General features: G+C 38.8%; 1 protein-coding gene across 6 annotated transcripts in view; it reads right to left on the bottom strand.

Annotated features, from left to right (window-relative positions):
- DGKB (diacylglycerol kinase beta) overlaps positions 1-17,528 on the bottom strand; it is a 440,036-nt gene that overhangs the window by 99,719 nt on the left and 322,789 nt on the right. For all 6 annotated transcript variants that reach the window (XM_077809368.1, XM_077809370.1, XM_077809373.1 and 3 more), the window contains one exon: positions 3,375-3,465. In XM_077809368.1, coding sequence (XP_077665494.1) covers positions 3,375-3,465 — 91 coding nt within the window. The remainder of the gene's footprint in view (positions 1-3,374; positions 3,466-17,528) is intronic.

Genomic DNA, 17,528 nt, shown 5'->3' with positions numbered 1-17,528 from the left:
CCTAATACATTCATATTCTAAAATAACAGATCACATTTGTATTCTGTTCCTATTTTTTTCTGTTTCATATAATGTAAAGGTATTGTTAATATAACAGCATGCTTTTTAGATGTATATCTTGTCTATATCAACTAGAAAATAGTAGTTTTTTTCTGGTTCCTTTTGGGTCCATTCTTGGATGGAGTCCAATTTTCTGTGTTAGCTTTTCTATTACATTCATTAGCCTGGAACATTTTAGATCTGTCTTAGAGTGAAGCTATTAAGTGTGATTTAGTTTACTGAAAAGAACTGAGAATGAAGGCTATAGAATCTGAATAAGTGCAATACTGTGCCACACCATACTGTCACTTAATCTTGCTCATTTTTATATAAAAAGGTATTTATGGAGGAGAAGCTGATAGCCCAGGACACACTATAAAGGTTTAAGTCTAATTTTGGTAACGACTCAAATTACAAAGGAAAGAAAACTAATTTTACAGATTGCCATTTTCCTCCATAAAATTGCTTTCCTTCTCATTTAGAAGACTTGTCTTTTGGGGCCCCGATTCAGAAAAGTATTCCTATTCAGGACAGCGCTTGAACATGTGCTGTTTTCCTGAACTACTGACTTTTCCTGTCACCTTCACATGGATTTTCATGTACAAATTTGAGGTTTAAAATGTACTATTCATCTTGTACAGAAAAGAAAGTACAGGACTTAAGAAATCCAAGTGCAAATTAGGAAGGCCAGGCTTAATTAAGTTAGAAACCAAATATAAGGATGAACTAATATTTGCCTGTAAAATGCCTGATTACATTCTCCCAGCTCAGAAATACACATCCTTAATCTTCGTGGGCTTTGTTCACGCAACATTTGGCTCTGTAGCAAATGCACTCTTTGTGTGTTTTATTCACAAAGTGAAATGTGGTATTATTCATCAAGGTCTCATTTGCAGTGAGATCCTTGAGCAAAGGGCAGCAGGTAACAAACCAGATGAAAACACATTGTAACATAAATGCTTATAATATAAGAACAAAAAAGAAGAAAATACAAATACACGGTTAGGTATTATTAGTGTAAGAGAAACCTATTTTTCAAGGTAATAGCTGTGCATAATTTATTCCCACTACCCAATTTTAAGGAGTCCATTTCTATTTGATTTGCTCAGGTACCTCTCTTGAGCATTAATGATATTAACCATCATGCAGTAAGTGAATAAAAACAAGCACACACGATATAATGAAACTCTAATGTCTTGAATTTAATAATAATAATTTAAAGACTCCAATTTACCACCATTTTGAGACTGGATGGAAATTCATTTAACTTTGAATATGCGGGATGTAAAAATATATGATCACCTATATAGCTTCTGTGTTTAAGGAGATCAACTCTTACTAGGCACAGAGCTCATGTAATGGCTGGGTGGAAAGTTGTTCATTGGACAAAAACCTGCTCCTGTGCTTTATATTCTGCTAAATTACAGGTTTCAGAGTAACAGCCGTGTTAGTCTGTATTCGCAAAAAGAAAAGGAGTACTTGTGGCACCTTAGAGACTAACCAATTTATTTGAGCATGAGCTTTCGTGAGCTACAGCTCACTTCATCAGATGCATACCGTGGAAACTGCAGCAGACTTTATATATACACAGAGAATATGAAACAATACCTCCTCCCACCCCACTGTCCTTAAGCATGAATATGAAACAATACCTCCTCCCACCCCACTGTCCTTAAGCAGGACAGTGGGGTGGGAGGAGGTATTGTTTCATATTCTCTGTGTATATATAAAGTCTGCTGCAGTTTCCACGGTATGCATCTGATGAAGTGAGCTGTAGCTCACGAAAGCTCATGCTCAAATAAATTGGTTAGTCTCTAAGGTGCCACAAGTACTCCTTTTCTTTTTGCTAAATTACAGTATATCTGAGATTTAGATACCAAGACCCACATTTAAAAATCAAACCTGCTAGTCAGTTCCCCAAATATTTAGGAAAATGTTTCTCAAGTTAATTGTATTTAGAACTGAATATGAAGCACTTCCTTAAAAATCAAAATTAGGTATAAAATATCCGCTTCAAGAGCAAGATATAAATACTCCTAATTTCAGGAGAAATGGCAATTTGGCAGTAACATCCAATTTATTTTTCTGAAGCAAAAAAACTTTCACAAGCAAAAAATCTGCCTTTCAACCTAACAACAAACTAAGCAAGTCCCAGGCCTCGTAAGCCTCAGAAATTCAGTCTTAATCTTTGGTGGTGTCCTGTAGACATTTGCTACAGTGATGGAAAGGACTTTACCATCACTGTAATAAATTTACTAAGAGGTGGTAACTAGATCAACAGAAATATTATTCTGTCAACCTAGTGGTATCTATACCAGGGCTGAGGTCAGCTTAACTATGTGTCTCAGCAGTATGAAATTTCACACCCATGAGCACCATAGCTAGGTTGACCTAAGTTTTAGGTGTAGATAATGTCCTAGTATTCAAAGCCCATTCAAATCAAGTCAATGGGAGTCTTTCAATTCACTTCAGCAGGCTTTGGATCAGGCCCTAATAACCTTTCATTACACATTTTGGGCCCACGCATCCTACCATCAGTGGCAAAATATCTCATTGACTTCGCAAAAAGCGAGTCTGGGACCTTTGCCATTATTATCAGAATAGAAAAGGGGCTCAATCCTCTTGAGGAATGTTTGAATTATTATAACTTACATCCTCAGGTTTATATTTCTAATTATATTATATTTTTTCACCTTACTTTTGTAATGTGACTAACAGCCCCCTTCAGTCACTTACACCATAGACTATCGAAACTCCCTGATCTAACATTTTTAATGCCTATTCTGTCCACATCTATCAAGGGTGCCTTTTCAGATAACCTTGGATGTATAATGGTAAGATGGCCCCTTGTGCAAAGAGGAAAAAGTAGTTAATGAAGGGGAATGATTAAAAAAAAAATGTATTCTTTAACCTTTATCCAGGAAAGCAAGTACAATTTTAGTGAATTGAGTTTTAAAGGTTACAAAAACTTGGGACCTAGAAATAATAAGATTTTTTATTTTAATGCTGCAGCAATTCTCCCTCCCTCTGACAATCTTTCATTTTTCTATCTGACCCAGAGATAGTAACTTCCCTATTGATTTCTAATGTTATAGTTCCCCTCTTGCCCTCTTCTACTGTATTAAGACCTCACTAATCATCAAACTGAACTTTGTCCCACACCACAAATAGACTTGACAAAAATAATATTTTGGGATCTGAGGTCAAAACCTTGTGCATTCCTTTGTCTTATTGCATCTGGGCACTCTGCACTGCCCTCCCCACCCCACCACCCCCTGCATTCGAGTCAAACCAGAAACATTTTATAGCGTAACATGCACTAATTAGTTCCTTACTTCTATTTCTACAGATTCGTGCAGCTTCTTGCAGGTGGCCGAGAAAGTTTCTGAAGTGCCAAATTCAAAATACCAAAATTTGTTCTTCATTCTGAAACAGGAAAAAAAAAGGAGAAGAAGAAGAAGAAGCAGCTTATGCAATATCAATATCTGAACAAAAAAGTGATCATCCTGTCTCCCATCATAAGTAATGGCAAAGGCTTGGGAACGTGTGCCATCCCATTTGAAATAGATGAGCTCGTAATTTTCAAAGCTTAAATGTTGGTGTCAAGTTGTATGATATCCCCTAAAGCGATAACAGGAATAGTGGAACTGACAGGTTCAAATGTTCCTTTAACTTTTCTATTTTAGTGACAATCAGAATTTTTTTTGTCACTTAACCAGTGACATGCCTCAGAAAATTTACTGATTCTTATTTCATGTCTTACACTCTGGTGGTTTAGAGTTCAAATCCCTATTCCACAGAATTCTAGCATATGAAAGTAGCGGAGATCCTCAGGATGAAACAGAGGTAAGACAAGAATTAAGTCTGTCCCAAGCCACTTGAGTGATTCTAGTTCATTATCACAAATAAGATATTGAAAGAAAATCAAAATTCCTGCCCTAATATCTCCTCAGATATTTTGCTGTTTGACAGCTGACACGTAAAATGGGGCATGGAATTTGCATTTTGAAGTTAATTACTGGATTCTAGGGTAAAATAAAAGCAGATGAAAATCTATATTGAAAATATACAGGATAGCATGAAACCTGTGGGGACATTACACCTGTGTAGCCTCCCAAATGTATAATGAAGCTCGCACTTCTATTTTAATAGTTTTATTGTACAGTGTTAAATATAATCAGTACATCAGTAATACCACTTCATATAATTAAAAGCAGTTTTGTATAACCAGAGTGAAACTTTAATTATTCTGTGACAAAAAGAGAAACTATCCTTCTAAAAAAAACCCCAAAACCCAAGTTAGACTTCATTATTCACATTTAAGAATCAGACATGAATATAGTGCATTCAGCTGTAATTGTCATTCTTTGGTACAAACACAGTACACTGCACTTTGAACTAGAATTTGGCTAATCCTGCATCAGTGCACAAGTCAGAAGGTGGATATAGATAGATCAAGTTATAAAATCTGCCAGCTATAGTGTTGCTCTCACACGACCAGCTCGGTAGAAAGTGACAGCCAATTAAAGGCAATGTGGAGGGATACTACATTAGTTGTCATTCCCAGAAACCTGCTGATAAAAGTGTTAGACAGAATCCTGCCTGGTGCACCAGGGGAGTGACACAAGAGTGTCCCTACTAGAGTCTGGAATAGGGTGTAGAGATCTACTCCAAGATACCAAACTATAAGGAGAGCGAGCTGACATATTGCTGTAAAACAGTGTAACCTTTTTCAAAAAGGGCTTTTACACGGATGATTTGAAAGTCTTGGAAAACAATTTTCAGCACTGAACTCTACATTAAATGTCAATCTGCTCTGTCTGTGAGAACAGAGACATGCTTCACAGAGCAACTCTAACAAGCAGTATGAAACTATTTCAGGTGACAGTATTTTCAGAAATAGCTATATGGCTAGATTTTCAAAAGAGCCCCTATTTTGGTACCCTTGTTTGTAAGCACAAATGATAGATAATAATATCCTCAAAATAATACCTGTCTCTTACATAGCACTTTTTATCAGTGGCTCTCAAAACGCTTAACAATCTTTAATGTATTTCTCCTCACAACACCCCTGTGACGTAGGGATGCCTTTTGTGAGCCACAATGGGGACTTAGGTTGGTTTAACAATGTCACTCGGTTGTGGATTTTCCACACCCTTGAGCAACATAGCTGGGTTGATGTAATTTTCTAGTATAGAACAGCCTTTAGTTTCCCCACGTAGTCAAGCCCTTTCTCGCCTTTGTTCCTTGTAGCCTCGCGGCTGGTGAACACCCTTAAGAGACATAGCTATGCCAGCCTAACCTCTGGTGTAGACAACAATAGGTCAATGGACGAATTCTTCTGTCAATCTAGCTATCACCTCACAGGAAGATGGATTAACTACAGTGATGGGAGAACCTCTCTCGTCACTTTAGTGAGTGTCTACAATTGAAGTGCTCCTGTGGCACAGCTGAAGCGCTGCAGCTGTGCTGCTGGAGCATTTTAAGCATAGACATACCCTAGTACTGGAACATGGTGTGATAAGTGGGACCATCTTCTAAAACATGTTTGAAACAAGTTGGCAGCACAGCATGGGAAAGCTCGCACTGACATCACCTGTACTATTCTTGTACTGGAGATAAATAGCAGACTTTTGTCTCTAGTTCTCCCAAGCCAACACCTTGCACAAGAGCTACATTCACTTAATTAAAAAAGAAAAAAGCACAGAGCACTATTTTCATCCAAGAATCTAGTGAGTTTGCTTAAGCTGGCTATGCTACAGCTTTGCATTATTATCAGTTAATTAGAAACCCCCAATTGCTAAAATTATTTTATGTAACCTTTCTGATTAGGAAATTACAAGGCATATTATTGGGAAAATAGCCCTATATCTAAATATGGAAATAATACATGTTTTATTATACACCAGAAGAGCACATGCACTGCATCTCATTATGCAATCAGCCAAACAAAATGGATTAATACATTAATTGTATTCATAAAAAGGGGTCAGCCAATGACAAAGTATATCTTCAAATTAAAAAAAAAATACAAAAACCCCATTCTCTGACCTAAAAAGTATTATACACAAGGCTATTAGCCTTGCCTATTATTAAGGTTGCCTAAGAATTCCCATTATAAGACCCTATTTTTAGTTGCTTACAACTTTGCCCAACTTTAACCATTTGGACTGAAATTTTCCATACTGGGTGTCTGCCTCAGGCTGGTATTGTTTTGTTTTGTTTTTTATTTCAGATAAAATGGTTCAGCTTCTGCCAGTGAGGCTTGGGACAAGACACATTTTACCCATGTTAAAAAATTCTGAAGACTTTCTCCTTGAAAAGCTATAGTATCTTTCTTTGGAGCAGGGGCTTGAAATTTGTCACAGCAGTTGTCTTTGTGGCAGGAATGTGTCTTTTGCCATCTCCATGAAAATCCACTCCAAATTTGACCAAGTTATAAGCATCTGAAAAATTGCAGTTTGCACATGCTCAGTAGAAATTGCTTACCTTTTCGCAGTTATACTCCCTGAAGATTCCACCTACACTGAGCCTAGGGCTGAACAGGACTTTTCTTGAAATTAAAGCTCTGGGATGCTGTGGCCAACGCCAGTCAAGGAACCTGAACTGAGAGGAGGGAGACTCTCTGACATGAGCTCTCAGTGGTCCCTCTGCTGGGGCCAGGCAGTCTGAGGGAGGAATTTTTCTGATTCAAATGCAGAGGGAACAAGAGCTACTGAAGTGGAAGGTGGCAGAGTAAACAAGAACAAAGAGGGGGAGGAGGAGGGTCAGAAACTTGTACTGGAAGGTAGCAGGGGGGAGAAGGAAATTGGGACTGGAAGTTGGCACATGAGGGAGACTGGGACCAGCTGGGTAAGGAGACTGGAAGCCAGAGGCAGAAATGGAGATTGGATGATGAGCTCCTGGGAGACATGGACTGGTTGTGCAAGGAGACTGGAGCTTAGAACCTGAGGGGGCAGGCAGAGGAGGTGAGGGGGAGAGGAGACAGATCTGATGAAGAGCTGTTGTGTGTGAGGAGAAGTAGGGCTGGCTGGGCAATGAGACTAGAACAAAGAGCCAGAGATGTGAGGGAGACTGAGAATGAGACACAGAGCCCGGCAAAGAGCAAGAGGATACGAAGTGGCAAATTTCCATAAACGAGAGACCTACTTGACAGAAGTAGAGCTATGGCGGAGAATTATGGTGAAAAAGTGGAGGCCAGAGTGAGGGAAAGGGGTGAATATCAGTAAGAGATAAGAACTCCAAAATAAATGTAAAAAGAAAAGGAGTACTTGTGGCACCTTAGAGACTAACCAATTTATTTGAGCATAAGCTTTCATGAGCTACAGCTCACTTCATAAATTGGTTAGTCTCTAAGGTGCCACAAGTACTCCTTTTCTTTTTGAAAATAAATGTACACAATTTATATCATATTACAGAGAGAAAACAAAGATAAAATAGGGAGAGGGAAAAAGGCTGAACCAGGGAAGTTAAAGAGGAGGGAAAAATAAACTGAAAAGACTGAAGTATGAAGAATTTTTGTTTTGGTTTGGTTTGTCTTTAAGGTCTGAAAAGTGAGAGTAAAACATTAAAAATTAACATGGGAATATAGAAATTGCCATACTGCAGCAAACCAGTGATAATGTATCCCAATATTCTGTACTTAACAGCGTCCAGTACCAGAGGCTTCAGAGGAAAGTCCAAGAATCTCTCTAGTGGACAGTTACGGAATAATTTGACTATAAGAGAAGTTTTTCCCTAACTTCAGGCGGATAGTAATTCGCTTCGACCATAAAGCATGAGGGAATATAAAAAGAGATTGTAAAAAACTACGGGCAATCTTTAATTTTATATTTTTTTGGAAAATTTGTTACCAAGTGATAATCTAGGTGCGTGTGCACCTCATGCAATTCCGCTGACTTATCAGAATTTGGCCTCTTACATCTCACTGTATTTTTATTTTATGATATCTATTGTGAACATTAACACCACCCATCCAGAAACTGTCGTTCTGGCCCCTAACCCAAAGAAGAAGAAAATTCTGAAACCTAAGCAGCTGCAAAACCTTCCATCCCCAAACGTGAAGGTTATGGGAAATGCCGAGGGCCTCAAACATCTGAATGTACTCAAGATTCTGCAAACACTTTCCAGCTGCAGTTTAAGGTGTTGCAGGTTTGGGATCGGGCTACCCGAGTGACTGGATCTGATAAATTAAAATACATACATGGATAAATAAGTAATATAAAACCTACAGCTAACACTGTATGACACAACCATTGTGTTTTATATTTTTGGTAAAATGACTTAAGTGGTCATTTTTATTTCAATAAAAAAACAAATACTCTTCAGCTGCTAAAAATTAATCAATATTTGGTCATTTCATACGTATAAATGTTGAGGATTTTTTTTTTTAAAATAGTCCTGACTTTCTTATAGCAGTGTTCAATAGACAACATATTTTCCATCTTTTCTCATTGTTCATAGATCTATTATCTAGGTAATTTTATACTTAGGTAAAATGATTTCATTGTAGCACATAATATATATTAATAAGATTGTATGACTTTTTCTAATGTTCTTCTTTCCAGTTCTGTATTAACAATCATATAATTCCTGTTCTCCTTTATAATGAATCATATGCAAAGGTAAGGAAATAGCCAGTGGAGATGCACATCCATAAAAGATTTATGGGTGTCTGGCAAGATTTTAATAGGTACCTCTTTGCCAACTTTTTCTTTCCCATTACCAACTACACTTATGGCAAATCAGTGTTAATCTCCTCCAGTATATAGTATAAGCATAGATTGTACAGATACATAGCTAAATTCCTAAGCACTATGCAGGGACAGCTGCAAACTAGATTTGCACAGTACACAAATCAGTCTAAGGCATCCATATGATCACAACTATATTATAGATGATCAGATGTAAATTTACCATATAAAAATGGCTATGCCATTCAAAAAGATTATGCCATTGACTTATGCTATCACTAAGTAGTCCCACAGCTGCTTTTTCAGCAATTTATCAGTATTTCACTCCATAACTATCTTGCATTGCCATTTATTTTGTTCTGTAACCTGCATTTGTATATTCTGCTCTTTGACAATCCCTGCTATACTATGCACAACCCTGTCATCTTCCCACTTTTTCCAGCTCTTTGCCCATCTCCCTTCTGTTCCTGTGATCCACACCTCCATATATCACCAATTAACATCCATTTTCAACCTCCTTACTGATGGAGGAGGCCCTGCCTCCATGCTTGTTCTCACACCCAACCATGATCTTCCTCTCCATCACTTTGCTAACTCCAATAGCTTCTTGGTCCCATACGTATTTCCTCTTCTTTGTTATTTTACTCTGAGTTGCCTATTCCTCCTCAAAAAGCACGCTGCCACCTGTGACCTCCTCCCATCCCATTCTTTCCATCACTAGCCATATCTGAAACCCAACTGTTACCCTCTGTCTTACTTATGAGGCTTCCCACATATTCTGCTCATCCTATAGTCTGAGAGACTTAAGTGGTGGATAGGACCAATGCTGGCCTCTACGTAGGAATGAATTTTATCCTAAAATACTATTCAGAAAGTAGGTATTTTAACAGATAAGCAACATGGGTCAATCATTATAAGATTTGTTGTGCAGGATACTGGAACTTTTCTAGTCACCGGATGTCTTGACAATTTCGGAGTCATACCTCTGAATACACCAGTGCTGTGTTGATATGCAACATGACACATTGTGTTGTTTAACTGGGAAAAAAGATGACATCTTTCTCCAAGGATTATAGAGATGTGTTACTCTCAACTGGCGTAAGTTAATAGGAGGTTAACCTAGAGCACCTGGCATATAAACCTGTAATGACAAAGCAGTATGGTATCTAAATGATAGGATTTTAACAGAGACTCCCCACATAACCAAACTGGCTTTCTGATCTGTGATGTTACCTTCAGAAGCAAATGCCAGGATTCCTCATTTCAGTCAGATATTTATTTCAGCCTTAAAAACAATGATCAATGTGGTTGAAAATGTGTGTATATATATATATATATATACACATATATACATACACACACACACCAATAATCAATACTTTTACTGTGTTTATTACTATAAACTATATCATACACCTTTACCACGCTATACCATGCTCTAACTATTCTGGGTCTGTTACCCACCACGAAGATTCCTACGCCTAACAATTTATATATATTTATCCTGATATTTCCTGTCACTTTCTCTCCCAATTCCCTAGTCTTGGGAGCAGATGCTGATGTACCAATGACTCATTAATCTGAAGAGGTTTTTAATATGAACAAAAATGAAGTCTGTAAACTAATTCACATTTAACAGGCCTGTCTATACCAGGGAATCAATAAAGCACTGTTTGAAAACCTCTATGTGTATGTTATAATAGACCAAATAGTTTAGAACAAGGTACAGAACTACACATTTCATCTTTAAATTATGTCAGAGGACTAAAACAATTTTCCTTTTTTTCACCCTAATATCCTGGTATGTAAAAGCAGATATGACACTGAGTACTACTTAAATTCATGAAACCATTGTTATAGTTCTCCAAAGGTTTAGGGACAGGTTTATAGGAAGAATCTTGTGGCTGGCTGCTGCAGCTGCATGAAACTCACTATATTCTAGAATTAAAAATGCATAAAGCAGTTTTATGAACTGCTTCCCTGTAAAGTAGGTCCATATGGAATTCATTATTCCGTCCCTCTGCCCAGCCGTGTTTAACTCTCATTGATGAATTTAAGTAGCCCAGTGATGTTCAATTGGGAAGAAAGGTTAAAAGATCTGAAACACCTTTAAAAAGGATTGACAGTCCTTCCAAATAGAAAACAGAACAAGAAAGAAAAATTACTGAAAGGACACAAAGCAGTTACAGCAAATTCCAGGACCTAGAAAGAACCCCTTCCATATACACAAGGGGCATCCTCCTCACATGTACCTCCGCCACCCTGTATAGAAGAGGAGGAGGGCTGCCCATGGCACTATCTCTCCGCTTTAGGATCCCTGCAGAAACTGCTTTGGAGCTTGACAGGGCTCGAATTCTGCTGGGCTTTGGTGCAGGCCTAGGGACGTAGCAGGAGAACCCCCAGCATTCTGTCTGAGAGTTAACAGACCCTTAGAGCTCCATTATTCCCTTTGGTCCCCTCTTGCCCTGCTGCAGGGGAACTCAGACAATAGTGAACGACTTCCGCAGGAGCGATGCAGCCAGGTATTGGAGGGAGGGGGGAAATGTTGCTGGAGTACGGGGCAGGTATCCTTGTGGATGGGTCCTGCACCACTGGACTTAGTGAATGTGTCCTTCTCTGCAGATTGTGTGGTTATGTGGGTTTGGGAGGGTCCATCACCTTGAAGCTCCATTGCCCCCAGGTCTGATCCCCTTGAAAAGATTATTTAAGGCAATGGTTCTCAACCTATTTATCATTGTGGGCCACATATGCAGCCCACAATGTGTTATGTAGGACACAGGTTGAGAACCACAGCGCACCCCTTTCCCCCCGCTAGTTCCTCCCTACAGAGACCCATATGCCCAGCACCCCGCCCAGAGACCCCTCCACAGAACTGGACTAGGAGTATAGGCCCAGGTGTGGGGCCAGACAGCTGGTCTCCGCACCCCACCACTCAGAGCTGGGCAGCCGAGACCCAGACCACAGACATCCAGGATCCAGATTTTTTTAAACCACACAGCTGGGCCACAGCCATGTGTTAATTGGGCCGCATGTGGCCTACAGGCCGTGGGTTGAGAACCACTTTTTTCAGCAAATCTCTGCAGATCAGCTATGCCACGGTTCTTCAGTATTTGTAGTTTGGTAGCACATAGAGGCTCCAGCTAAGATCAGGACCTCTTTGAGCTGGACACTGTACAGACACATAGCAAGAGACAGTTCTTGCTTTGAAGGTCATACAGTCTAAATACACAAAACAGTCAAAGAGTGATAGAAAGGAAGAATTACTACCCGCAACCCTCTTTTACAGATTGCATACTGAGGCACAGAGAGATTAAGTGATTTATCACAGAAGGCATCTGAGGCAGGGCTGGAAATTGAACCAAGATCACCAGAATCCTAATCCAATGCTTTATTCACTTCCTCTCAGAGCTTTTCTTCCTCTCTAGCTTCCTCCCGTGGGTTTTCCCAAAAGGGGGTGGGAGCTGACCCTTATGTTCTGGGAATTTACGGGTTGTTTTGCTTTACTGTTTCCTAGAACATAGTTTTGGCTATTTCTGAGATGCAGAACACTCCTTACAGGAATGACAAATGAACCATGTTAGAAAGACATGGCTACAATAACACTGCATACAAATAAACCATGTTACATATAAAAGTATGTCATATAATTCATATGAATTTCTTCACAGATTGTTCAGAAACAAGCAAACATTATCAATAGATACCCCTTTGAGTAGTGGGTCCCAATAATTTTAAGCAATAGTTTATTCTGCAGTAATTTAAATACTCACTGTGTGGCCAATTGTGGTCCAAAATACTGTTATATAAATATTCCCCACATGCAGAGTTATTTTGGGCATCTTCAGTATGACAGAAGGTCTTTACTTAGTGAAACCAAAGCTTAGCACCATATGTGTCCATGGTGGCTATATAAATAATAAATTCTTCTACTACACTCTTTACCACATCACTGTTTGAAATAAAAAAATCTCAAAAACTTCCCACACTTAAATGGACCTTATAGGATGAGGTAATATGACAAGGAGGGAGTAAAGCACAGAATACCACAGTTTCTCTCTCTCTCTCTCTTTATGAAGCTAAATGATTATTAGTGATTCTCTCTCTTGAAAATCTAGTTGTTGGATGGTTGACAAATATATGCTCAAACAACTGTCCACTAGATATGCACAGCTGTACATGCACCGCTGTTAATTCCTCTACAATCTACACCATTTCGCTATTGCTTTGTTGTTACGTAGAGTGGGCTTGGAGGATATAACAGATATGTAGCCACCTAGTATTTTACAGTTGTCACTGTAATGCACCACATTGGAATCACACCCAGATACCTACACTCTCTTTGTGTTCAAAGAGAAAGGAGGACAAGCCAGCTTCCTGATCAGGCTCTACCCATTCTTCTTCCCACATACACATCTGGTGGGGGACAGAGAAGGGGAAGAGTCATAGAAATCCCACAGAGGCAGACTGCTTTCCCCTTTGCACTGCTATGCAGAGCATAGGCATAGGGAGCACACTCTTACTTTACGAGTGTGCATGCATAGGACATGCCACATCCAAGATATAAATTGAGCCCTGGTGCTTATCAATTATCATCAATCTATAAAGTGAGGACGTTCATTAACCCTTCTGGCTAAGAAAGTATTAAAGAGACAATGCTATTTTTACCCTTATGAAAAAACTCTATAGAATGTGAGAGATGAAACCAATGGGGCTCATGTAAGATGGTGGCCAGATCTATCTGCCCAGCTACAGTTCCTTTGATCTGGGGTTTTCTTTCTTCATTTAGTAACACTGTTTCAACCAAAACCATCTCCCAAAAGTCCTCATTGTCCCCAAAGGGTCTTCTCTTAGCTCTTAGTCCCCCGGGTTTCTCAGCCTTCCCCAGCAGAGGCTTCCACCCGAGCCAGCTCCTTCTCCCTCCAGATGTCCTCCTCTCAGGCCTCCTGCCTGACAGGTGCAAGAGCCATCTTCCAAGTCATTCCCCAAGCTTGGGTCTCTTGTATCTGCTCTTCTGCCTAAAAGCCAGGTAGGTTTATAAATGATTTCCTGTGGGGCACATGACTAAGAGTAAGCAGATGATCGGAAACTAGAGCTCCCAGTTTTAAAAGGCCATCACAGGATCACTGGGGCATGGATATGCACCCCGAAGCCCAAGCTCTGCTATAGTACCATAGAAATGACTAAAAAATAGCCCTATATAAATTGCACAGGAAATGATATCTTTTCCACTGAAAGTCTTATACCACCTTACAGAATGTAATAGGGAACTACCTCCCTGCTATGGAATTGTATAGGCTGGTGAAACAATTCTATATTCTACTGAATTCTTCAGGACTTTTCCACAAGTATACAAACAAAGATCAATTTTTAGAAAGCTACTATACTTCTAACTTTTAGGTAATCATATACTGAAGGAATGCTAAATGTAGTTTGAGTGTCTAATGGGACTCTTTTTGCAGCCAGAGTACTAGTGAAGAACCATCCTTTGTGAGAGATAATTCTAAGCTATCAAGTAAGCCTAGTAATTAGACCTGTGCTTCTACCTAAATTATATTTGTCTTCTTCAGTGCCTCTGTGGTTTTACTTCTTGTACTGTAACTCCATATTGCATTTCTAATCATTACTTCACCCCTGCTTTTTAAAATGTATCACAGCTCTGTGATACCAGCTGTTGTTTTCTTTCCTAATGAACTTCACTTGCAGAAAAGGATTTAAATTTCTTTGAACCTCATACTTACTCACTGTGAGTCTCTTTTTAAGCTCCCAAGACAAAAGGAAAATGAGCTGTCTCACACTTAGCCCTGAAGCCAGTGATACTTTGGGAGTTAAACTTGATAAAGAACTCTTGCATTAGGTAATGGGGCCACAATCACCTTTTAATTCTTTTCCAGCTTAGGAGATTTAAGGTTTATTTATATGAAATTTATATGCACTGGTGTAACTTAAACTGGTTTTTAAACCAAAATAATTAAAGCAGTGCAAAAGGCTGCATGGACATACTTAAGCACTGATCCTGAATGGAACTATGGTACTACACAAAGTTAAGCACATGCTTAAGTGGAGAGGATCAGGGCCTTATTTCAGTAGAAGAGTGACTTGTTTGGTTTAGTTAAACCAGTTCCTAATTGACTTAAGCTAAACCAAAAACAAACAATTCAAACCAAAATTAGAGTGTCCACACAGTCTTTTGCACCAGTTTAACGATATAAGTTTAAATAAATACATTAAGTAATTCTGGTGCAACTTTCCTGTTTAGACAAGCCTCTATCCACCACAGGATAGAACCACATACCAGTTCCTAACATACATACTTCTTAGTGAACAGTCGCAGATAAGCAAGAAAGCGTAAATTATCAGCACATAAATTACTGCAGTACTGGCCCCACAGTAATTACATGAGAGATGCAGCAAACTGTCCCACTAGCAAAAATAGCAGTACAAAGCTCATAGAATTTAGCTTGCAAGCTTACAGGTCTGGCCTTCTTTCAAAAAGTCAAAGCTCAAAAGGAAATAAGTATATATCATCTGAGCCTCTAAAATAGCTCTAAGATATTTCTCTCTCCATAAGCTTTTGAAATAATTGTAGAAAGTTTGTACTTCTACTCTCAGGTGTTCAAGGGTGCACTATTGTTATTGTTTTGTGAGAGAGGTGCGGGTTTTTTTTAAAAAAAAATATGGATCTTCCACCATTAGCATTTAATGGTGGATTGGCTGATGAGTAGGTTGAAATGTATACTCAGATTCTTAGCTTCTCTGTTGGTGCTTTGCACCAGCCCATGGTGCAAAGGGACTGTACGCTCAGCAGAGCTGACGATGGGAGGATTCTTGTTGAAAGCAACTACTCGAATGGCTTCTAGGCCATACAAATGCAACTGACTGATTATGTGGGCATAGACAGGGAAAAGGAGTATGGGTGAAGCATGTCTGTGCTCTGGCAATCCCCAGTTGACAGATATGGCTGTAGGGGACTGCTCTAAATTATGTTAGGGATTGGCCCATCAAATGAATGGGCCCAGGATCAGCAAGAGAGGGGTGGGTGTGGGTGTGTGTGGGGGGGGGAGGGAGATGGTGAAAGTAGCTTAAAACAGTTCAGACACAGACCAGGATCTCAGCTGTAATTCTTAGATTAAAAGCATCATAATTCACAAAACTTGCTTATGTTTAAGCCTCAGAAGTGGCCAATCCTAACTATAGACTTCAGGTAAGCGAAACTCTTGTGTTATATAGCAGACATGGAAATAAGAGACAAATCACATTGGCAAAGATGGTTTAAAAGAAAGTTAAGAGTGAAAACTGGAGTGAGAAAAATAGAAACCAAGAGCTCTTCCAGGAAAATAGAAATATTAGACGCTTCTTGGGAAAAGAAATAGTATTTAATGGACTGCAGGTGGAATATTCACAAATTGCTTCCTACAAGCTTTCCTAAGTAGAAATTGTAGGCTGTGTGTGCTATTAATATAGAAATAGGAGATTTGTATATTAACATTCATGCCAAGCTCCATAATAAAACTTCAAAGAACTTTTTTCTTCCATTGACTTTTCTTACATACCCTCTATGTTCACAATAAACTTGGCAGTTTTTAAATAAAGCTGATTCGCTTGCCAGCCATGTGCTCTGTAGCTTTTCCAGTGCTTAAAACAAACACCACACTTTTTTCTTCTTAAGAGCATTCAGTGCTTTTACAAACTTCGTGCTCAGTGAGAATTTTTTAAAATTTATCTATGTTAATGTTTGGGTCCTCAACCTCATCCCACTTTTTGTCTGAATTGTTCCTTTCTTAGAGTTACATATTTTCTGTATGTGAGTCTGAACTATCATGGACAACTGTCATTTTTGTGATAAATTACTGTTTTTATCCATCAAACATTAAAGTTCCTCAATGCTAGCCTTGAACACAATTTTTGCTATCCTATCCAAGGCCCTTTCTAAGTCAGCAGGGTGCATTTGGCTCAAAGTCAGCTGGACAATCAGGTTTATATTAGTCTGAAAAACTTGAGACTTTTCAAAAGCGCTCTGTCTCAAGTAATACAATTAGAGTCTTGGCCATTCTTTGGAAAGGTGTCTGACACCTGACTGTTCCTTGTGAGCTGTATTACCTGCTCACATTGATTTGCAACGAAGTATTTCTCAATAGGTATTTCCACTTAACATTTACTCTCAGGGAACTTGTGTACTTGGAGATATTTACGAGTTGCTTTCATCTTAAAAATAAATCACTTCTAATTCCTCTAAGCGAAATCAATCAAAGTCTGTAAAAAATGGACTGGTTGTTTGGTCGATTCTGGCAGAAAAGTAAACAGCACTTCAGCTTTTCTCCACCATTAAGGTCTAAATGGCCTAGAAAGTAAATCAATATCTCCAGTCAGCCTTCTGGCTATTGTTTAGCCAGTAGATATGGATTTTCTCTGGCTTACTGCACTCCTTTGGGACTAAACTACAATCCTCAGAGAGTAATAATAAGTTCGTTATCTAGTTCAGCTCTCTGTTGTACATTTAAATGGACCACATCCATCAGCAGCACTTGTTAAAGTTAAAGGATGATGACATCCCATTCAACCTATTTCACAGTGAACAGTTGCAATATATCGTGGGGAAAATGAAGATTAAAGTCCTATTTGTTATCAGATTATTAAAAAACAAAATATCCAAAGTGGGGTCAACATGGAAAGGGTGTGGGGGTTAAATCCCAATTTCTAGATGGAAAACAACTTCTTTGTTAATGAGTTAAATTGCGGTGCAGTTTATTTTTGTCATACATCACAAAATCTTTCATTATTCATATCAATCTGTTTCAA

The sequence above is a fragment of the Eretmochelys imbricata genome, chromosome 2 (genome assembly GCF_965152235.1).
Source record: "Eretmochelys imbricata isolate rEreImb1 chromosome 2, rEreImb1.hap1, whole genome shotgun sequence".
NCBI classification, from domain to species: Eukaryota; Metazoa; Chordata; order Testudines; family Cheloniidae; genus Eretmochelys; species Eretmochelys imbricata.
This window is presented reverse-complemented; position numbering and strand designations above follow the sequence as displayed.